Here is a 23,288-nt window from a genome sequence, read left to right on the forward strand (position 1 = left end):
CTATAGCAAATCTGATTTTGCCCACGTTCCAAAATATCCATCACACTTTGCTGACCTTTTCTCCCTCACTCTGTTGAAGAAATTAGTAACAAGCAGCTAATGCTAAAACAACAGTATGACATCAGACCTGCTCAAGCTGGTTGAAATGCCCATGACTCGGATAGCTCCAGAGAACACTACTAGCTGTTAAGCTACAAGAACTGTATCATCTCAGTGGGCAACTTCAGTGTGAGTTAAGCATAAAATATGACTTCTAGAAAAACACATGCCATGTACAAAATCATATCACCATGAATACAGGTCTCCTAATGGCCTTTCTCACCAAGTCCCTGCAGGATTACTACATACTATAGCCACACATGCAGTTCTGTGCCGTCTGACTTGAAAGAAATGGAAATGTCATGGCAGTGAGACTTGCTGCAGAGAGCCTTGCAAAGGGCAGATTTTAAGTTCAGTATCAATGTGCATGCATGACATTTACACTCATAAATGTAGAATGCACATCTAAGGTACATACAGAAAAATATCATGAGAAACACTGTAGGAGTCACTGTGATGAAGCAACACACTCTACATTATATACTAAAATGTAAACACCTGAACATTTTTTATGTTCTACAAAAATGCCGTTTCATTACTGCATAGCCAATAAGGAAAAAAATTACAAAGAAAAAGCTTTAGATGAAGGTCTCTGAAGGAACTATTAACAGAATAGGTAGGTTCATAAGACAAAACACAAACATGTTGTCTCACAGGGCATAAAATACTTACACACTCCTTCATATGAGTCCTTTCCAAAGCAACCCAGATCTGTTCCTCACTGTACTGATTGAAAGGATCCAAGTTTGATCTGGAGAGAAGTAGAAAACAACCAAAATTTTTATTCAGCAATGAATATCAAAAACAACAGTCAGTGTACTAATTCATCCAGATAGATGATTCTCATCTAGATTTGCACTGGCAGAATTTCCTTTCCAAGGAACTTAGATGCTCCCAGCACATTAGAGTCAGGGTAGCTGAAGAACATAAGTGCAGAGATGAAAGACAAAAAAGCTTCAAGCAAATCTAAGCAGAATGCAAGACTTTCTTAGAGAATTGTCACATCCAGTTCTCCACTAGGCCAGCTAAAAATACTTAGCTGTGGGGTTTTTTTTTTGTTCCAAAACCGGAACAGAAGCTCAAATGTGTGAGAACCAAAATCTCACCAGACACCTGAGTTCAAGACTAAGGGGATAGGTCTCTTTTTCCTTTTTGGCTTCTTATGGTCTCACTAACCTTACAGTGCCACTAAACAACACAGGTTCCTGAGGAATTATTGAGAGCTTGCTGCGAAGATCTGCCAAACCAATATCATTTATTTTCACACCATCAATTTTAATGCAGCCTCCAGACAATTCAACCAGACGAAAGAGCGCCATTCCAAGGGAAGATTTCCCTAAAAACGAGACAGGAAAAAACAGTACTGGTGTTTCTACAGTCATAGCAATGTTGATATAAGAAAGCATTTTAAAAGCTGTCCATGTGTAAGGGAAGGTTTTTATATAACAAAGTCCTGGCAAACAATCCTGTTAAATTGTTGAGATTCAGAATTTAAATTTATAAGCAATTGTAGGGGCAGCTCCTAAACTCTTCTCACAGACTTCATCCCTGTGCTACTGCTCCATCTCCACTACCAAAACCTTACCATGTAAACCCAATACAGCAATATTAATTGCTTATTTAGAAAGCATGTTTTGGAGCTGCTTTAAGTCATCTCATGAACTGAAAGACTTCTGAGATAGCTTAGAGCCAAACCTGCCTGCAGCATCAGTTTAAAAAAATTTCCAAAAGGGCACAATAAAGTGAAATGAACATGTTGTAGGCAGCGTTCTGTGCAGATAAGTGCCTTGGGGTGCTAAACATTATGAGCATACTGGCTCAGACATAGCATTCTACTTTAAATGGAAAATTGTTTCCATTATTATTTACAGGGATCCTGCTTATGGATACACATGAACAAAATCCACCACTGTCAGACTTGCTGGACGACTCCTTTGCAATTAACAATTTATTCAGAGAAAGACAAAGGAGAAGCAATACGACTGCTCCACTCAATTCCATTCCCATTCTGCAGAAGTAGTAATTTAACTCTAGCTTAGTGTTTTTCCTTACCTGAGCCAGTCCTTCCCACAATGCCAATCTTTTCCTTTGGTTTGATGGTAAAGGACACTTTTTTAAGTACTAGAGGGAGATTCTCTCGGTACCGCATCTCTGCATTTTCAAAAACAACTTCACCTTCTTGTGGCCAGTCCAGAGGAGGAGTTTTATTCTTAATTCGAGCAGGAGCTTCCAAGGAAAGTGTCTGTAAAAAATAAAACAAAAACAACGTCAGTTTCTAGTAAACAAAACACCAGAAAGTAAAATTATCAGTTGCAGTGTTCAGCAGGAGCACTTCCCTGCAGAACCAGCCCATATCAGTTTATGGCAGTTTTATGATGAGCTGTGTGGCTGGATGCAGACCCAGTAGTTGATAAGTTTGCTGTGTTACACTGACCACACTGCTGTTTCCATTTCTGTTGCCTCAGTAATGGCACTGGTCCTTCTACACAATGTTTTTTATCAGTGGGCTTCAAAATGTAATTTAGGCTTGTATTTGAGTACAATCCTATTGTGTTTTGTGGCACTCCAAAGACTGTGCTTTTGAATGCAGAATCTGCTGTATTTCTATCTCATTTGCTATGCTATGCCAAGGTCACCTCCGTTGATTCTGACACAGAATACCCAAGTGACACATTAAACAAATGCTACCCCTCCTCCTCCTCTCCCTCATTCTCCTGTTCTGTTAAACCACTGAGTCAGTCAGGTCCCTTTCCTGCCAGCCTGCTCACTTTCACAATTATACTCTGCCCCTTTATACGTCCCTCATTAAGCTGCTCACAGATTAAACAGAAAAAGAGAACCTCTGAAAACCAAACTTGTGCCTTCATAGCATATTTAAAACAAAGCCAAGGTTACTTCCCTGTATTGACACAAACAACCTCAGATAATGGCAGAAATCCTGTCATGGGATTCATCTCATGTAACTTTAAACATGTACAAACAATCTCCTACTGAACCAGACCCCATCAACTCCTTTATAGTCACTACAAAGCAGCTAGCATTTCTGGAGTGGGATTTTTCTCATCTTAATAAAAACACTTAAGAGTGGGTAATAAATTGCCCTCTGGAGACAGCCATTTCCTAGATTGATTAGAGAGAGATCCCATTGGAACTACATCAGTTGTGGATATTTGCAACATCTAGTTAGAGGAAGACTAATTGTACCCCAAGGATTTGAGAAAAACAGCAATCTTCTACAACAGTACTCCAGTTCTTTGAGCTTGTTGCTCAGAACAGCAACCTCAGTGCCTGCATTGGGATGCAGTAGAAGCGGCCAAGTCTGGGATGCGGTAAGGCAGAACCTGCCTGGTGTTTCACTGCTCCCTCCCAGCCCCTTCACTCTATATTCAACCTAGTTTTACAGTTTCATAACAAAAAGGCTGTCTGGAGAATCAGAGAAGAAGAATCACATAAGATGTTGCTTAATAGTGATATAAAATGATAAACAGTTACTTTAAAAAAAATTTAATTAAAAAAGAAAAGAAAAAACCCTCGTTTTTGCCACTGAAAGCTTGACAGCAATAAACCCATCTCAGTTCAGTCAGAGATAACAGGCAGAATCTGGCACACAGCTCTCACACAGCTCATGCGGCAAAGTATTCCATGCACAGAAGTTTTCTACTTCCCACAAGAGAACTGGGGAGTGAACAACTTTAATTTTTTTTCTCTTCAGTATTAAATCCACAGGCTGAAAAATAATACAAAAATATCAATTACTACATAGCCCCAGGTACACCAAATGGATACCTATCTCCCTCTGAAATTCAGAGGGAACCTGTATTATGCATTAAGTAAAAAAGCCTTTCACCTCAAAGACTGGACCCATTAGAAGAATGCTTACTCCGGGCTACACTTGCCCCATTGACCTACACGTAGTTCTGCATATACAACTCCTAGTTATGAAAAAAGGATTACAAATAATCCAAACAATCAGAGCAGCCTGCTGAGCATTTACCCTAGTACATTTCTCATGTTTACATGACAGCAAGTCCTTGATTTTTTTAAGCATATAGAAATATGTTTTGTAAGACAGATGTGAGAAAAGGAATAGACACACTAGGATGAAGCAGAATTACATGTAGATAAGTTAACAGTGTTTAAATGAAAAAGTTCCACTAAGTTTGGGATGAAGGATATCCTTTTACTATAAAACATTGAATTCCCAATTACCCCTTTCTCACATACCAGTGTCTACTGAGAGCATGTCAGCAAACTTTCCATATCCTTCTAACTTCAGTGGTGCCAGGCAAGTGATGCCTGTATGCTTAGTTATCCACGCTTGTGTCATTCATCTTGCCATTGCTTATAGACATGCTTCATTAAAAAACACAAAAACCAAAAACAAACCAAAAAACAACACTCTGCAGTGTTATAGTACATGCATTTATGTGTTTACAAGATCATAAATACATTCTGTACTAAGGCAAACTATGGCTGGCTTTCCCTTCTTAAGCCAGCAACAAATTTTACAACAGGCAGTTGAATGTATTATTATCCTACCTTGATATAGTGATCGATCCTCTCCACTGAGGTGAAGCGAGCTTCTGTCTCTGAAGCAAGTCTGACTGTAAACTGGAACAATCCTGTTAACTGTTGTGATGGAAGAAAACAAGAACAAATTTAGAGAGCTGTGGCTCACTAATGAATTAAGAGATGATCATCAATAGTGTGGCTGGTAGGACTAGGAAAGTGACCATTCCCCTGTATTCAGCACTGGTGAGGTTACACCTCAAATAGTGCATTCAGTTTAGGGCCCCTTTCTGAAGGGGGTCTGTCACGGTTTATCCTTCTTCCAAACCAGGACAGGGCCTAAGAAAGGATATGCTTTCTTAGAAGGATACTGAGGTTCTGGCATGTGTCCAGCAAAGGGCAAAGCTGGTGAAGGATCTGGAGAACAAATCTTGGATTGGATGAAGGAACTGGGGTTGTTCAGTTTGGGGAAAAAAGGATGGGGGGAGACCTTATTATTCTCTACACTTGAAACAAGGCTGAAAGTGAGGTGGGTGTTATCTTATTTCAAGTAATAAGCAATAGGATAAGGGAAAATGTGCTCAAGTTGCACCAGGGGAGGTTTAGATTAGATATTAGAAATAATTTCTTCACTGAGTTTATCAAGCATTGGAACAGGCTGCCCAGGGAAGTAATTGAGTAACCATTCCTGCAGGTATTTAAAAGACATGTAGACATGGTGATAAGGGACATGGTTTAGTGGTGAACTTGGCAGTGTTAGGTTTACAGCTGGAATTGATCTTAAAGGTCTTCTCCAACACAAATGATTCCATGATGTTTGGTACAAGTACACTTTGCACTGGGCACCATATATCCAAGATACCCAAGGCAATTTATTTTTAGGTAATACTTTAAAATTATCATAATCTATTAATCACTTGTAAAGCCAGCAGTTTAGAAACGTTTCCTACAAGAAAAAACTTTAAAATTTAGCAGTTTAAGTTTTGCAATTTCCCCTCACTACCACCAGGAGGCGGAAAAGGCCAAAGGACAGCTCTGACAGCAAGTATTCTGCGTGCCGAAGTCTGTCTAATCCCCAGAGCTGCCTGACTGGATGGTGCTCACTGTGAAAACATACGGTGACCAACAAAGACATCAGTTTGGCAAATGTCTGATGTATTCTCAATCCAGTTTCGTGAAATACCCAAGAAAATTGCAATATGCATAGAACTAGATAATCACTAAGGTCCCTTCCAACCCAAACCATTCTATTATTCTATATAAAGAACCTTGAACAGTTTCTATTTAGAAAGAGGCAGCTCCCCAAAATGACAGTCTTAAGCACCTAATCCCTTCCAATTTATAATTTAGCTGCTGGCAAAATTCCTGACTCTGAATTGCTTTCCCCTCCATTACCAAACGGGGTAACAATATCTTTTTCTATTCCAGTGCATTAAGGAAAGTTTTCAACAGTGTGTTACTTACTAGCAATAACTACATAATGAGAAATTAAATATTTTAGTATGTGGACACACTCACCTGCACAGCATATGAGATAGCCAGCCCAGCATAGGCAGGAGGAATCTGACCATGCATTAGGACAATCATAAGGCCAGTGGTTGTGATAAGAGCAATGCTGATAATGTCCAGCCGCACAGCCAGCCATCGCATTGCACAGCTGAACAAGTAAAATGGTGCCTGATTGTCATCTAGAAGCTCCTGATACCTGAAACAAGAAAGGTCAGTAGACTTCCACATGCCTCATGTTCTACAAATGGAAGAGCTACTTAAGAGCCTGTTCCAGTATCAGAATTCAGGGTGGAAAGACCAGTCTGTCATTGACAAAGTCTCAGACATGGACATGAAAGTGGGGTTTACAAACTTTCCTGAATAAAGTCAGATACCTACTTAGATAAAATGCTTTGACCCAGGTTCTGAGTACATCAATGAATTATACTGGGGTGGATTGGCATTCAGAGATATCACCCAATTTCACTGCAATTTTAACTATGCAAGACCTCCCAAAAAATGCTCAAATTACTCCATGGGTAACAGCAGCAGTGCCTCAAAATGTGCAAAAAAATGGTTGCACAAAGTTTTGACAGGACTGGTGACACTAAAATGACTTAGCTTACAATCCTGACACTGAGGACCTGAGAATGTATATTCAAGGGGAGGACACTCAAGAGATTAACAAAGCCAATAACTAGATTTTCTGATCATGCAACTCAGTTTTACACCAACCACTGTTGCACAGCACGTGCAGTGCCTTAGGGCTTTACCACCAGCAATGCTAAGGGACTGCTTCTTGCATATCTGCAACTTCTCATCTGAGCTGGTGCAGAAGCGTATTTCTAGAGCAATCCTCCCTGGGATTCCAACGCTGTTGGTTTCATGACCTTGCACCTGCAAACCCCCTAATATTGTTATGGCAGGTTCTCACAGAAAATAGCTACCACTCACATGGGAACTGCTTCACTTTCCCTCTCTAGCACTTGTTTTGCAGATTTTAGTTTACACTCAAGAAAACAAAACAGTGCACAAAGTATCTAACAATCACTTAAATACTTGATAAACACTATCCAATTATACACATGTACAGACACTAACAACTTACCAATACACACAATAAAAACATTTGTAAGGCTTTGTTAGTGGTCTCTAACCAACACTAATACCATCACAAGGAGAAACAACCATGAGAAAGTATGAGCAGGAGCTGATAAATAGTAGATACAACTAGGGAAAAAGTATGGCCAAAAAGTTGTACTCATCATTCTCATTCTCAACTGCTGCATTGCAGAGAATTCCAGAGGAAGGTGTTCACCAGTGACCACCCACCATTTTTCTTCCCAGTTGCCTACTGGAGAGTTTTCCCTCACCCTTATTCTTGTTCTCCCTCATCATTTTTAGCCCCAAAAAGTAACTCTCATTCTTAGAGCCAATGTATGCCATGAGCTAAAGAGTCCATTAATAATTTTTTCTGAATGTAAATCTGTTGCATCCTGCTCTGTGCTCCAGCACTTTCAGATCGATATCTCAACTAACCTGTGCAAAAATTCCTGTCCTTTGTGGTAGGCATGGATTGTGGAGAGACCCTGGATGCTAGATGTAATATGAGACAGGAATGGAGACTGGGTGATGTTGTCCAGACGCTTGAGCTCCCGAATAAAAACTCTGGAAGGGAAGAAGCACTTTTAAGTGACTTGTACAACCATCATATACTAACCACTACACCGATGCATATATACTTGAAAAATCCTATGTCCTTAAACACACTATGTCTACTTTTAATCAAAGCAGCTGATGCACTTACCTTGACACAACATGCAAAACCATGAAGAGGACAATGAGGGGCCCCACTGCCACCAGGAACCAAGGAAAAACACCAGAAATCACCCCCACACAGAAGAACACAAGGATGACGTTCTGGATGAACATTTCTGCTTGAAATGGCAAGCGAATATCAACTGCAAAAGATGGTGGGAAAAGAGGAAGATTTGGAGTACAGAAAGCTAAAACAATCTATATAAAGCAACTCAGTCCAGCCATTGTACAGTGATTTCTCATTGATTATCCAAATTAAATGTGCATTTTCATTAGGTGTGCTCTTATCTTGAGATGGGGGCAGTCTTGGTCAACAACACTGACCTAGTTACTATCTTTGCTGCACATCAGCTTCACCCTGATACTTTAGGTTTCCCCTGCATTACTTGCTAAATGTCTATGTGCAGTTTGCAGGTACAAAAGCAGCTGCACATTATCTTCATTATAAGTGAGCAGATGGACTTGAGATATCAGAATCCTAACTCAAGTACAAACCAGTTCCTTCTTTGCTTATTACAAGTACACATTTGGCAATAGATAATTGTACAATCACCTCAACAGCAAGAGACTGGAGTATATGAGAACAGTCAATGGGTAGGCCTGAATGTAGGATTTGCAGTTCATCAGTGGGGACATACCTTCATCCATGTCTTGGAAAACCTGTTGAGAATCCGTCCAGTTGGTGTAGTGTCAAAGAATTTCATGGGGCTACGCAAGATCCGTCGGAAGAGCTCATCATGGAGCCTTGAGGAAGCTCTCAGAGTTCCCTGAAAAGGCAGAAAATGTTGCAGTGTTATGAAAGGATGTTGGGATGTTGTTTTCATGTCACTGTCACTCCCCTGGGCACTAGAACATTGTTTATTTTCTCTTTCCAACTCTACAGGTTTTTTCCTTGCATTCCCTGCTCCCAGAAAGTGAGAGGAAGCAATTAATTCAGGCAGAAGCTTAACAGTACCAACCCCACGAGATGACTTATGGAAACCTCACAATCTGTGATCTGACTTCCTCTGGTTCAGAAAACTCTCGTGGGAGGTGACCAAAAGAACCACAAGATGGAGTAGTGGGGGGCTTGGGCAGGGACAGATAATAAAACCAACAGCATTAGCACATACCTTTACAAAGACAACACCACGAACAGCTTTCAGGATCAACATAACTGCCATAGACAGTGCATAGATGCCAGCATAGTAATGCATGTGAGGGTTATCTTTCATACTGTTGCTTATGATAGTATCATTTCCCAAAGTCAGAGTGGCATTCTGCGGAAAATTCAAGGTTTCAGTGAATATTAGTTAAGACAAGGATTAAGCACATCCACATTACACACAGCAGAATTTCCTGTCCTGTGTCTCCTTCCACTATATTTGATATTTCTTGTCCAAATAAAACACTTAATGATCTTGGAATATCTCACAAATTTTTCCTAGCAGAGATGCCTGACTTGCAGATTTGTAGCCCTTTGCCTTTTTCCTACAATATATTTACAAACATTAGCAAAGTAGCTACTTAATTTGATTCCTAATCTCTTATTTCATGCTTGTAGTGTCTTGTGTTCCTCTGAACAACACCAGATATTTGCATAGCACCACTCCTATTACATAGCAATATTCACCTTGGATAGGTTATAGTCTTCTTACCAAACATAATTCTTATTCTCTGCCAGTATGCAGCAAACTCTTTACTGTCATGCTTTCTAATTTTTTTTATTTTTTTTTTAATCTTTACATATGTTTAAGTACCTCACTGCTTATTTAAATATTATTGACCACCTGGCACTTCATTACTTCTTCCCTGAGGTCAGTAGTAGTTTGTTCTCCTTCCATCAAAAAAAATCTTGCAGTAACAAGTGAATCTTGAAATGCAATAAGATTTGTAACCAAAGCCTCTGGAGTGGGAAAAGTCCCAAACCATCCCAAGTTACCCAGTCTTCAAATCAGCTCCCCAAAGTAATTTGGCTTAAAGCCATACATTTCATCCTGTTAGATATAAGGTTATATACAAACAAAAAACAGCACTAAAATTAGTAATTCCTCCTGCAGCTTGTCATTTCCTTTCACACATTCACTTCTTTTTCTTCTGCTAACCAAAACAAGGAACAAGAGGGCAGTATAAAACCACATATCTATTAGGTCTTATTAGTAGAGCCTCTCTTATTCTTCGAGATCAACTCTCCTGTGAGATGACCTCCTGGGGAGCCTTACAACTTGCTTGAATTATGTAGCACCACTTGGTCTCATAGGACTGCTTGGGATTAATCTTAGAAAGCCATCTGCCCTCCCATTAAACACGAGAGTAGAAAAGCTATTTATCTTACTCCACTGCCTTGCTTGATCCAGTAACTCAGCCACCAGTTGCTAAAAGCTGTACTGCCCACATTCAGCACAAACAGTGCCATGATGACAAGGAATGCACAGGGGCCTCCAGCTGCCTGAATGTAGATACCATAAACAGACCAGGGAACAGAGCCTCTGCCTTTCTCTTCCACCTGGACCAATTGGCCTGTGAAGCAAAAGAGGAAGAGGCAAAGGGGGTGAGGAAAAGCAAGCTGTTTCATGAAACTTGAGCAATTTTCAAACTGTACAGACTACTTTCAGAAACACTACTTAATATGTAGAAGTTATTGGTTCAGTTTTCAAAAAGTCACATTTCCTCACAGAAACACTCTCATCATGGTATGGCTGAAAAAGTGGAATCAGCACAGACCTAAATACTAGGCTGGTATCAGCCCCACCATTGCTTTTTAAATCCTGATGGTGTTCAAAGTTCACAATAAACAGAGAAAACCACAAAACAGGTCAGACCTTCCAATTCTTCATACATAAATGCCATGTTGTGCTTAAGGACTCTGCAAGGACCAAGCTACACACATTGCCCTCTTAGTATAGGAGGGAGAGACAGGCTACTACAAGCTCCTTTTTGACAATACTACCTTACCAGCAGCAGCCTGATTTAACTTAATATTGTGCAGGCACCCGTATTTAATGACTTAATTAATGTTCTTTACCCACTGCCTGTGTCCTATCAATCACATTGAGTGATCAGGACTTAAGACAGCTTTCAAAACCTCAGGTGTACATTCATAGCACACTTTGAAAGGAAATATTTTTAGGTTACTGATGTATAGAACAGTTACAGCCAGAAATTTGATTACATAGTTACCCTCTTCTTTCTTTACAACTTTCTCCTTCTTCACAGACCCTGTTTTGGTACTTTTATCCTGTGGTCTTTTCAGCGAACTTTTTGTGTTCTTCTTAATATTAATCTGCAGGAAAACAATGACACTAACATACTACAGTAATTTGCTTTGACGTTTTCATATCTCAACCTCAAGTTTTTTACATGCTACCTCCTAGGGGCAAAGGCTTTAAATAGATGAACATTCATATCAAGGAGGATATTAACTTTGCTGTTATTATGGATGACTGACAACTGGTAGATTAAATTCTCCTCTTCTATTAATCTGAACTGCTACTGAACTGTACTGGTAGTGTGCAAAGTTAATTTTCAGAGTCAGTGACACTATGAGCATACATGGTAGAGAAACGACACTCAATTACTGAGACAAAGGTACAAACCTCCCCCTGTCCTTTGTAAAACTAACTCAGAATTTTATTAAGGGGCTTTTTCCCCTGAAACTTCACTCAGGAAATGCCTCTAAGGACAAAGTCATTTAAAATTGGTCTTCCAGACATCAAATGTCAAAACAATAAAATGCATGTAAAATTCCTGTTCTAAGCCCAGCCATCTTCCCCAAAATGGAAATTGCTACCCGTGCAGAGACAGCCTACATTAACTGAAGCCCCGTACACACCATCTTCAGGGTCATCTTCCCACACTTCACATGAGAGAAGAGACTTCATATGTCAATCCACAGAAGATCTAACTTTATTATCCATTTATTCCTATCTCACAGGGAGTGCAAATTACTGCTTTTCCATGAGCTAGTGTTTAGAGAGACAGTGAAGGTCAGCCAAGCATGGGAGACTGCAGAATTTCCTGTTAACTGTCATTACATTAATCCTGTAATGGCAGAACTGTAATCTTCATGCCTCAGAAAGGATATGCAGAGTAATGCATTATATTCTTTTGCTTCTTTTCACTAACATCTCTCAGGAGAAAATATCACCAAATGTCCTATATCTGTGTACTTATCACAATGCTACCTTTTTCAGAAATTTTTTAAATGTCTGCAACTTCTGAGCCTCTTATTTCAGAACAATAAACTGCTAATGTCCTTTTTAATCTCTTCTTACTAAGAGAAAATGCACACAAAACTTAGAGAAGTAAATAATCACCAAGTAAGAAATATCACAGTTGCTCACTCCAGTGAATAACTCCAGGAAACACACAGAAAAAAAGGAAGAATTAAACTGCTGAAAATGTAAATGCTTGTCTGACTGAATGGTTATTTTCTAGATTTACATCCTAGAGCACAAATCCTAGTTTGCATTTACAGCCACGGTTTCATAACATAGGCAGTGTCAAGCAACATTTTTTTCTCAAAATCCCACAAAACAAAGCTTTTCCTGTTACAATTCCAAAATGCTGTCACATCTAACTTTTGACCAGCTGTCACTTTTGCAGTGCCTCTAGTCACACTCTATGTTATTTTTTAAGAGTTTTTCAGACAAAGGTTGGTCCAGGTCTATGATAATTTGGAGGTAAATTAGGTGAGGTGTACAGTAAAAAAGATAGCAAGCTTCCTGTTCTAAGCATCATCAAAAGAGGCATTACTTTCATGTTCAACTCATGAGCTCATTGGCACTATATTTTCTACTATACATTCCCTAAATAAAATGGTAACTGAAAATGAAGCAGGGATTATCTAATCTATTGGTTATTTATTATTGGTTATTATCTAAATCTATTGGTCAGATCAACACATGAATGTGAAGCCATTTTCCAGTGTTCTGATTATGTTATTTGATTCATCTCAGAAAAGTCAACATTCAGAGCACTTTAAAATAAAAAACCATGTACCTCAATATGTGGTGTTTCTCCCAGCTGTAGGTTATTAAAAATAGTTGCATAGTCTCCATTTAAATTCATCAGTTCCTCATGACTGCCTTGCTCAGTAATGCAGCCTTCTTTCATGAAGATCACTTCATCACAGTCAACAAGATACTGAAGAAAATGGCAGAAATAACAAGTCTATGTCCAGTAATCAAACACATTCCCCACAAAACCTTTCAGTAATATACAAACATTTGCACACAAGACAACTCTTCCCACATAAGACATTTTTAAAGGTCTTGCATTGACTAGAGCACCATTACTCACACTCCACCCAAAAATTTATGCTTTATCTAAACCACCTGTTATGAGACACAATCCAAGATACTCAAACCTTGCAAAATACTGATATATTCAGTACTATTTCTATGCACAGAAGATGGCAAAAAATCTCAATACATTAATTCTGATTTACCAAATTTAAGTGCTACCTGATGTGATGAACTACCTTTACAGCAAGTTAGCAATAGTTTTTGATAAAAGTATTTATTTTTCGATTTAGTCAAATGTTACCAGTTCCAGTCAGACATCAAGAAGCAATGATATAAAATAAAGAATTAAGACTGTGCTTAGTGCAGATCTGGAAATCTCAGTTGTAAATATAAATCATGCATCCTACAGACAGCACTGTACTCTAAGAGCTCAGAGCACAGAGATTTCCAGTATGAAGGCAACTGACTACACAGCATTTCAAGGAAGTCCAGGAAAAAGTACGAGAGATGTAGTACCTGAAGTTGATGAGTGATGAAAAGGACTGTCTTTGACTTCAGGTGCTTCCTTATTGCACTGGTTAAAAATGTGATTTCCAACATGGGCATCTAAGGCACTAAGGGGATCATCAAGAATGTAAATACTCCTGTCACTGTACAGGGCTCGAGCCAGACTGATCCTCTGACGCTGTCCTCCACTCAGGTTAGCTCCTCGCTCACCAATCTGTATGGATACACATCCCTTATTTTATTTCTGTAGTATTCAACATACTCAGAGCTCAAGAGATGACCAGAATGAAGCAGAGAGTATTTTTTACAATATATATATATAAACTTCCATTATATACTGTTTTAATACATTAAAATATTCATTCTAGTTTAGATGACTACTTCTTTGTGATACATGTTATACATCCAAACTCAAGGTCTGAGGAACTCATGCTTGAAACTTGGCAGTGTGGTTTTGCTCATTTTACTTTTGTATCAGCATAGCCATGCTTTTTCTTAGCTGTTTTAAAACAAGTTCAAATAGGTCCTATTAAGGCTGCTAAACTTAGAACACAATAAAAAAAGTTCCCCAACTGTCAATATCAGCATCAAAAGCATGGCACAACTCTCAATAGCCCAGGGCCTGCACTAATAAAGCTCAGCTCAAGATAGTGCATTCAACAGTCTGGCTTAAATGCAAACCAGACTGATGTTCCCCTCACCCCAGTGTAGTCTACCAAACCATAGCTCTCTTTCCCACCTACTCATTAGTTTTCTGTAAGCAAAATGTATACCTCTGTCAGGTCTCCATTTGGAAGGATGGCTAGGTCAGGCCTTAGACAGCAACCATTCAACACCATATTGTATCTAAAGAACAATCAATTAAACATTTAAGAACATTTCCCCTCCCAAGTATATAGTTAGTCCAGCATTATCTCACTTCCCACCCTAACAGGTCAGGCCTTAGACAGCAACCATTCAACACCATATTGTATCTAAAGAACAATCAATTAAACATTTAAGAACATTTCCCCTCCCAAGTATATAGCTAGTCCAGCATTATCTCACTTCCCACCCTAACAGCAGACATACCAACAGCCTAAAACAAAATACCTGCCTTGGATTCCCAAGAGGAAGCTGAAGTTTAATCACCTGCTTCTGAAGCACCATTAAAGTAAGAAGACAACATCCCCAGACATAGATGGTGTGGCCACAGGAAAGGTCCCCACAGGGGGGGCTGTAGAAGGTGCCAGTACATTGCAAACAGTAGCTGCCACGTTTAAAGAGGGCAAAGCCAGGACAGCAAGAGCAAACTCAGTGCTGCTCCACAGCAGCTGCTAAACCCAAGTCAGACAGTACTCAGCATGAGGTACTGAGAGACACCAACCACGATGACCATGGGGAAAAGGAACAGAAGGAGCAGGCTTTTAAAATGCAACTTACAGGAGTCTTAAAGACAGACTTTGAAAGGATACATAGGTTTTAACTGCAATGTACTCTGCATTAAAATTTTCCCACCATTGGGCCAAGAATTACTAAAGCTTTCACAAAAATCAGCAAAAAGTTTCTGACAAACCTTTCTTCATCATATTCTTTGCCAAAAAGAATGTTGTCCCGAAGTGTAGCATTAAGAATCCAGGCCTGCTGGGCCACATATGCAAATGTTCCGCTTACTGCAATACTACCCTCCAACAGGGTCATCTGAAATTAAAGATAATCTGTAAAATTATGTTGTTCCATTTTTAGAACAGAATTCCTTCTGTAGAATACAAGTTAAACAGGAGATAAGAACTAGATGATATTTAAGGTTCCAACCCAAAAAGTTCTATGATTCTATGAAAGAGAAGTGGTCAACACAATTTCTCACCTGCCCTAAAATTGCTGAGATAAGTGAAGTTTTTCCACTCCCCACGCTGCCACAAATACCAACAAGTTTTCCCTAGAAAAGAAAAGATAAATTAAGAGTACTAATTTCTTACATTATCCATCCCTTTCAGAATTTGTCTACCTTTAGTACCTCCAAGAGAAGAGGTGGACATTAATCACAGCTGAGAAGGGAGATAACAGACAAAGAAGCAAGACGGTATTTTGACTATCAAATAATAAAGATGATACTAAAACTGAATCAACTCTAGAGGTAAAAATGAATGTATTTTAAGATCAGCTTCCTTTTGACTGGGCGTGATACTCAGAGCCAAAAGCATCAAGGCCTGCCTGAACACACTGCAGCAAGACACTTTGAGTGATAAGAGAGAGCAAGACTGAAAGAAAGCAGAATTTAGGATATATGGGTCCAGTAAAACTCCTTGCCTATAAGATGCACTTTGCTAAGGAAGAGGTACCATGAAAAGGATAGATTCCAGTAATTTCAAAGAATTTCTCTGCAATAAAATAGGTACATTAATACATTAAACAATAAATTCTTCAAAACTAGAGTATTTCCTTATATAAAAAGGTATATAGCCACTTGTGGAACACACTACCTCCTCTGATATACAGCTTTCTGATAATAAACCGCCCTTCGCATTTGCAAGTAACTGTGTACTCCTTTTTCAAGGCTATTATTTAAACTGTGTTTAAAAGATAAGATATATTTATAGTTTTAAATAGTTTAAAATATCCCTCTACTCATATGACTACAGGAGACAATTTAACCATAAATATCCTAGATAAATGCATAGATCCCATTATTATCACATTCAACTGCCAGACAGCAAAACTTGTTTTGTATTAAGTCCATGTTTTAAGCTTAAAGCTTTTGCTTTGACATTAAATATGCTTTTACTGATCTTACAATGAGGACTCCAACTGCTTCTAAATTACTGAGAAATGTCTTTCTATTGTTACAAAAATTCAAGAAAGAAAATGGCCCATTCTTCAATGAAAAGCACTGTTATGCTTCACTAACACTTAATCAGCTAAAATGTTTCACCCAGAATACAGGTGAAATCCCTGCAAAATGATGAAATGGCTGCAGGAATACACCATTCACCAGTACCCCACTGATATCTGTTGCCTTGCTGATTCTTTAGGCTCAGTGGCTCATATACTGTGCTGAGAACTAAAACCAACAAAACCACCAGTAGAGCTTTCACATCTAACAACCTGCAGTTGTTTCCTAGGCTGCTTGCAAAGATCCAGTCTGCCAAAATGGCTCAGCTGTTTATATCAAGATCAGACACTGCATCCTAGATACTGCCGTTGCCATGGATATTACAGCAGTGCACAAAACTAGTATGTGCAATTTCATGGTAAAATACACAACACTATTCCAAGGGACAGGTAAAAAATGAGGTCTTCTAAAAGCTCAGATTTCCTCCTTTCTTCTCTTACCTTTTCTATCTCTAAGTCAATGTTGTAGAGAGTCCTCTGAAGCCGAAGATTAACCAGGTGGATGATTTTGTTCTCCTCTTCTGGGCTAGGATGGTCATCACTGTCCACTAGAAGATGGCCCTTCTGCTCTGCCAGCACAGCTTGCTGTCCCTCATTTTGCAGCTTCATTTTCTCTTTCTTGCCCTTGGTGACTTTCTTGTCTTTTTTCACTTTGGGGGTCAACTTTGGTGAGCTCTGGACGCTGGCATGGGAGAATTCCCAAGCTAAAGTGGCATTTTTCACCTCTATCGCGGTGTGAGGATTGGCTGGTTTTTTCTTTATCATATGAACCTCTTCCATTAGAAACAAACTCTGATAGGAGTTGTGAGAGAGGTGTAAAGATGAGACACCTGATCAAGACTGGGAGACAAGCCTATGGCACACTCACGCAGCAAAACACATCAGGCTATATAGTAGGAGGAAGCTGAAGAGCAAAAGGTAGCTCATTAGTGTAAACTAACTCCAGGCCTGCTAAGTGGCCAGGGCATTCCTAGATGTGGTGGAAGCACTTTGATACACTAAGACTTCTATAGAACTACAATATTCTTGGATGCAATGAGAGGGGCTTATTCTGTTAACACTGTTGGCAGCTGTAGCTCTTTAATTTCCAGATTAAAACCACATGAATAGAATACATGGGTTGAAAAAGAGAGGTCACCATGAAGAAAAGTGACTAACTTGTCCTCCACACCAACTCATTATGGAAGGAGATGGAATGACTTCAGCCTTTACCCTTCAGCTTTTCTGCCAGAAAAACTAATCTTGAACAAATTTAACCAACCTATCTTGGGCTGCATGACAATCACAAGTAAGTCATTAAGTCCACTGTATCATGTTTTCCACCACATCTATCAGTACTTACATCAACACATAGGCAGAGATTTTTTCACATAGTTTAATTAAAAAGATAAAATATTTCACTTAACATAATTCACGCTTTGAACTAAAAAGCTTTTTGAATTTAAGACTACTCAATTCTCAGTGATATTTGCTCCTGCAATTGCTAGGCCTGAATCACATATTCATAAGAAAGCTCATAGACCTCTGTTGTGCCAAAAGTACGTTAGATGTATACTATGCTATTAGAGTATCCCCATCTTGTGTTACACATTCCCTGCACAGATTACAGTGTTTACAGTCAAACTGAAGTGATCCTACAGTTTCCCTTCTTCTCTTCACCCAAAAACTCCCTTCAGTTCAGTTGGATTTAAGAAAGCCTGGTGTAGTCTGAATCAGAAGATGAAAACATTGAGTGCAATCTCAAAGTGATTCTGCAGATCCCATTTTCTCAAACCCAGTTTTGTTTCATTAATCAATTACACAGAATCCATGTGAAATCCTATTAGGAAACATCTCAATGTACAATGCACCAATGTCTTCAAAAGCGAATACAGGCTTGTCCTCTGAGTTGACACTGTATTATACACAGTGTATTCACTTCACAGGGACTGGAGGCTGAGACAGGATTGTTTGCTACAGATTCTGTTTAGTCAGATCACAACAGCATTTTATTCATATAGTGGAGCTTGAGTCACTTAATCTGGTCTGGAAATACAAAACCTCTGTTTTTCATGACTACAGATAAAACTCTAATGGTTTGTACAAAGCTACCAACATAAAAACACCAAATTTCACTGCAGACATATTGCACTGTCTTTTCATGCAGATGGTCTTAAAAGGGAGTATAAAAACTATGAGCCATCAGGTCCTGTATTCTCCCTCTTAAAGTGGCCGACAAAAATCCTAAAATCATTAAACAAGAATATTTGCTTCCCACAGTAATATCAACTTAAACTTCTAACATTACTTTGCTAGATTTGTATCTCTTTTGCAGAATCCAATAATCTGGAGAGCTACATGTAAAGAAAAAAAATGCCACAGCCATTAAAAGAAAATTACCTTCCCAAGTGTTCCCTTAGATCTACTATTGCCATACAACATTCCACACTTACAGTTAAACTGAAAGGCAAAATGACTGCTTACCTTAAATCTGTCAACAGAAACAGATGCCTCAGATAGAGATTTCACTGAGAAAGGTGTTACTTTTAGAGCAAAAGTCATTGAATTAAAGACAGTGACCACTGTGAAAGCTAAAAATGAGAAGAGAAATCACATCTGGATACAATATACTAACGACTCCAACCTTCTAAAAGTTGAAATGGCACAGCAATTAATTCAGTACCTCAGAAAAGGCCACAGTCTAAGAATAACCATTTAAATATTCAACATAATCTCTAACAGCAGAAAATAGCAGATATACCCAACTCTTTCTCCAGTGATTTGTAAGACTAATACAGTCAAGTCTTCTGTGGGTCTACCAAATGCAGCAGCTAACAAATTAGCCTTAGTTGTGAAGTTCAAATCCTGTTCTAACATAATTGTGTTGTTTACATCCAAGCCAACTGTAAAATAAAAACATCCAATAATCCCAACGTCCTAATGTTTTATACAAAATATAAGACCACATCTGCTGCTGTCACACACCTCTGACGTTCACTTTTGTGAAGCAGGCTACAGCGTGGCCATAGGCACAGCCACAAAGCAATGAATTTGATGAAGGGAAAGGGGCTTAGCAGCAAAGCTACTGTAGCAAAATTGTAAAAAATCTTTGCAAAGCTGCAGTAAATTACCTGAGCCGCTGTAAGATCGTAGCCAAGGATCATATGGACAGAAAAGGTCACCACACTGGCAATGACCACAACTATGGGAGCTACACCCACAGTGATGCTCTGGAAGTAGCCTGCACGTTCCAAGATTTTGCGTTCTTCTTCACGAATTTCTAGAAATACAAATAGAAATACAAATAGAGGCACCACGCTGAAGTGTGACTTGGGGGATACATATACAACAGACACTGCCATAGCACTGTAAACACTGGAGTAAGAGAGGCCCTAACACTACACTTTGAGATTTATCATCTTGTATATCTTATTAAAACCAGTTACAGAGTAGTAAACTCTACTGGTCCGTAAAACTTAGAGATCTTTCTGCTTTAGTTAAAAATGGAGCAGCCAGTACATCTAATATATGATAAAAAAATGGAACAGAACTTCAAAATTCAAGATTAGCATCAAGATACAAACATCATGACAGGTTTGTTATGCATGGTAGGTTGGACAAACAGGAAACCTGAAGAATGGAAACGTTTTCACACTGTATGTACATCAACATCTATGGTATGAAGCTAAGGAGGCACCAGGCTACTGAGCAAGTGGAAAAGGAAACATTTACAGATTGTGTGAACTCACTTTGAACATTCTGAGAAAATGGTTTGACCCAGGCATACATTTTAATGAACTTAATGTAATTAAGAACTTCATTCATCTTCTGTACACGCTCATCTGTTGTTGATACACATTTTCTTCTGAAATAAGCTGTGAGGCGAGATACAAACATCTGAAACAAAAAGTAACATCGTGCAACATTAATGGCAGCTCAGAAAGAGCAAGTACATTCAACTCCTCCACATTACCAAAGAAAGCCAATTCTAAATCTGAAAAAGGGATTCAGTGACAGGGAAAGGGGACTGCTGTTCTAACATAACAGGAAAGCTGGAAACACCATTTGCATCCTCTCACCACATCCATACTGAACACTAGCCAGCAGTAAGTTTCAACAAAAAATAAATCTGTGAAAATCAAGGTGTTTGCTTTTACAAACACTTAATAGTAGTACCATGTTTATAAAGGTTTCTGAAGCACCAACCCAAAGACACACCAACTTGACCATCTACTGCAAATAAGCAGTAGAACCCATTTTAGCCAGCCTCTTAACCTGGTCCAATAGAGCAGAAGAGTGAGCTGGACTCTGCACACCCAGATCAATTTCTACCATAATCCAGTGCAATGTAAGTGGTAAGACAGTTTTAAAACTTTTACTAAACCAACCTAAAAATAAATAGTTGTTCACATTTTTCTAAGTATCTCCTACTCTTACATTCATCCCACTCCTGGTTTAAAATTCAGAATCAACACAATACTTTAGGAAGTCTTCAGCTCTTTGCCCTTCCTCATACTCCTATCTCTTTTGGAGTGCACATCAATATAGAAAGACTGCTGAAAAGAACTAGAAAAGATGATCCAACACCACTCCTTATTCCACTCCTATAAAATATAAATCCCAGTATTTTAATCCTTATTGCTGGCCAGATAAATTGGACTTCATAGTATTCAGCTTGCACGCTTTTTAAAATTTGTATTATCAATACAGCAACAAACATCCAGCAATCTTATAGGGTATTTAGAGGCTTGAACAAGACTGTTTCACAGCTCAGAAGTAGAGGCAGGAGTGATTAATCAAGAATGTCCTCTTCCAGATGTGATGCTTTTCAATATCCTTTGTTGAAATCAAAAGCAATGGGCTCATGCAATACTGAGCTGCTGTACATGCACTGGAGGGCTTGTGTCTGTCCAACTTCATCCACAAGCACCTGAGTATTCTGCAGTTTAATTTAGCCATGCATATTTCAGTCAAATTTATCAGTTTTCCTATGTCTACTCTCTAATTTTCCTTATAATTTTGAACTTCCTGTTCCAAATTTCTGCTTCATGGACCATTTTAGAAACACCTTCAATAAGATGCAGTACTATCAATGTGCTAAACCTGGCACACTTCAACACCTGACTAGAGACAGAACTGTAAATATGTTTGACCTAATAAAACTGAGCAAGTTTTAATCCTTCCCAACTCACCATTGCTGGGTAGAAAAGGATGAAGACAGCAGAGCCCAAAAAGCCTGTTGGACCCAGAACAATGACATTATAAACCATTCCTAAGATGGCCACAATAGGGCCCCCAGCCAACAAACTGCCAACTGCTGCAGCTTCAAACATCCTTTGACCATCATTGGAACATACATTTATGAGCTGAAAAACACACAAGAGATATTATTTAGATTTAATGCACAGCTCGTTCTCAGTGGAATATATTATGCATCCCTGTTCACACAGGGATTTCTGAAATTATGCTGCAACTTACCTCTCCAAGAGACTTCTCCTTGATGTTCTTCAGCTTAAGGATTTTCTTAAATGCCATTGTCAAGATAGCTCCACGCAGTCTGACCCCCGTGCGGTAATTCAGAGCCCAGGTTAGCGCAAGGGACCACGATCTCACTACTTCCGTCATAAAGATGCCAAAAACTAAAAACAAGCTGTACTGCAGGTTGGACTCACTCTGCTGCGTGTACTCCAAAAGATGTTTCACAACGAACGCCTACAGGAAGAAATGCAAGCTGGCATGAACACCCCATCATCCCAGGAGACCACGTAACAACTTTATGTTAAGTTAGAAATAAGTAGGCTACTTTGCTTTTAAAAGAGCCGTTTGAAATAGAAAGCATCTTCTTTCTAGAAGTGAAAAGTGTCAATACAGGGAGTACTGTAACACAAAGCCCTGCTGAGAGCCAAGCACTGAGTCAAATTTAGTAATTTAAGAGTTTAATTTGGAGCCATACTCCTCGCAGCACGCTTCTAATCCTCCGTGTCTTCTAACTTAACATAAATCTGCCAGTTAGCTGAAAGCAATGCAATATCATACAGTAGAGTTTTAAAATATAATCACTACTTAAACATCTGCACACATTAAGGAACATTCCTTTACGTGACATTAAGACCTTTTTTATTTTATCTTTGATTTGCTTCAAACGTGCTTATTTGATAAAAAGGAACAATGTACCTACAGTTGTAGAGGGGAAGAGTGAGAAGGACATTTGCAAAACATTCCTGGAAATAAACATCAGCAGTTTAATGGTAAAGAAAAAAAACAAGCATAAAGCACAAGGTACGCAATACCACAAATCAATCATTGGGAACAAGGGGGGAAAAAAAGACAAAAAATTAACCATTCAATCCCTCCCCATACCCTCTCCCCCAAAAACATGAACTCTTTACCTCAGGAATCAAATTTCAAACATCACCTGCAGAAAGAAAACAAGAACCACCAATTCCCACCTCCAGTGGTGGTCCAACAGCACAATATAACATCATACAACTCACAATCACCAGCAATATTAAGTATTATTGACTGCAAAACAATAGGCTTTTATTTGAAAATCAAATGTCATCTTAAATGGTAACATCTCAAAAACACTGTACAACAGGTAGAGCATTGCATAAACATACAATCTGCACATACAGGGTAATTATGAAAGGCTAATATCTAACAGTCAGTCTTAGCCTATAACCAAGCTAGGTTTGGAACTACACAAAAAATTATAAAGATACAAAAACAGAACAGTATTTATTCATGAAGTCCAAAAGAGGTCAAACTTGGAGGTGCCAACTGAGGAGGCTT

At 38.9% G+C, this 23,288-nt stretch overlaps 1 protein-coding gene across 1 annotated transcript in view; it reads right to left on the minus strand.

The window, feature by feature from the left end:
• ABCC5 (ATP binding cassette subfamily C member 5) overlaps window positions 1–23,288 on the minus strand; it is a 46,036-nt gene that overhangs the window by 3,616 nt on the left and 19,132 nt on the right. The window contains 24 exon segments of the mRNA XM_030456375.1: window positions 772–850; window positions 1,276–1,435; window positions 2,152–2,341; window positions 4,639–4,728; window positions 6,127–6,313; window positions 7,636–7,764; window positions 7,904–8,057; window positions 8,553–8,567; window positions 8,570–8,681; window positions 9,027–9,173; window positions 10,229–10,413; window positions 11,074–11,176; window positions 12,895–13,038; window positions 13,656–13,715; window positions 13,717–13,860; window positions 14,420–14,492; window positions 15,202–15,326; window positions 15,493–15,564; window positions 16,959–17,309; window positions 18,981–19,088; window positions 19,628–19,776; window positions 20,246–20,393; window positions 21,689–21,862; window positions 21,975–22,208. Coding sequence (XP_030312235.1) covers window positions 772–850; window positions 1,276–1,435; window positions 2,152–2,341; window positions 4,639–4,728; window positions 6,127–6,313; window positions 7,636–7,764; window positions 7,904–8,057; window positions 8,553–8,567; window positions 8,570–8,681; window positions 9,027–9,173; window positions 10,229–10,413; window positions 11,074–11,176; window positions 12,895–13,038; window positions 13,656–13,715; window positions 13,717–13,860; window positions 14,420–14,492; window positions 15,202–15,326; window positions 15,493–15,564; window positions 16,959–17,309; window positions 18,981–19,088; window positions 19,628–19,776; window positions 20,246–20,393; window positions 21,689–21,862; window positions 21,975–22,208 — 3,333 coding nt within the window.

This window comes from Calypte anna, chromosome 9 (assembly GCF_003957555.1).
Source record: "Calypte anna isolate BGI_N300 chromosome 9, bCalAnn1_v1.p, whole genome shotgun sequence".
In the NCBI taxonomy this organism is placed as follows: domain Eukaryota; kingdom Metazoa; phylum Chordata; class Aves; order Apodiformes; family Trochilidae; genus Calypte; species Calypte anna.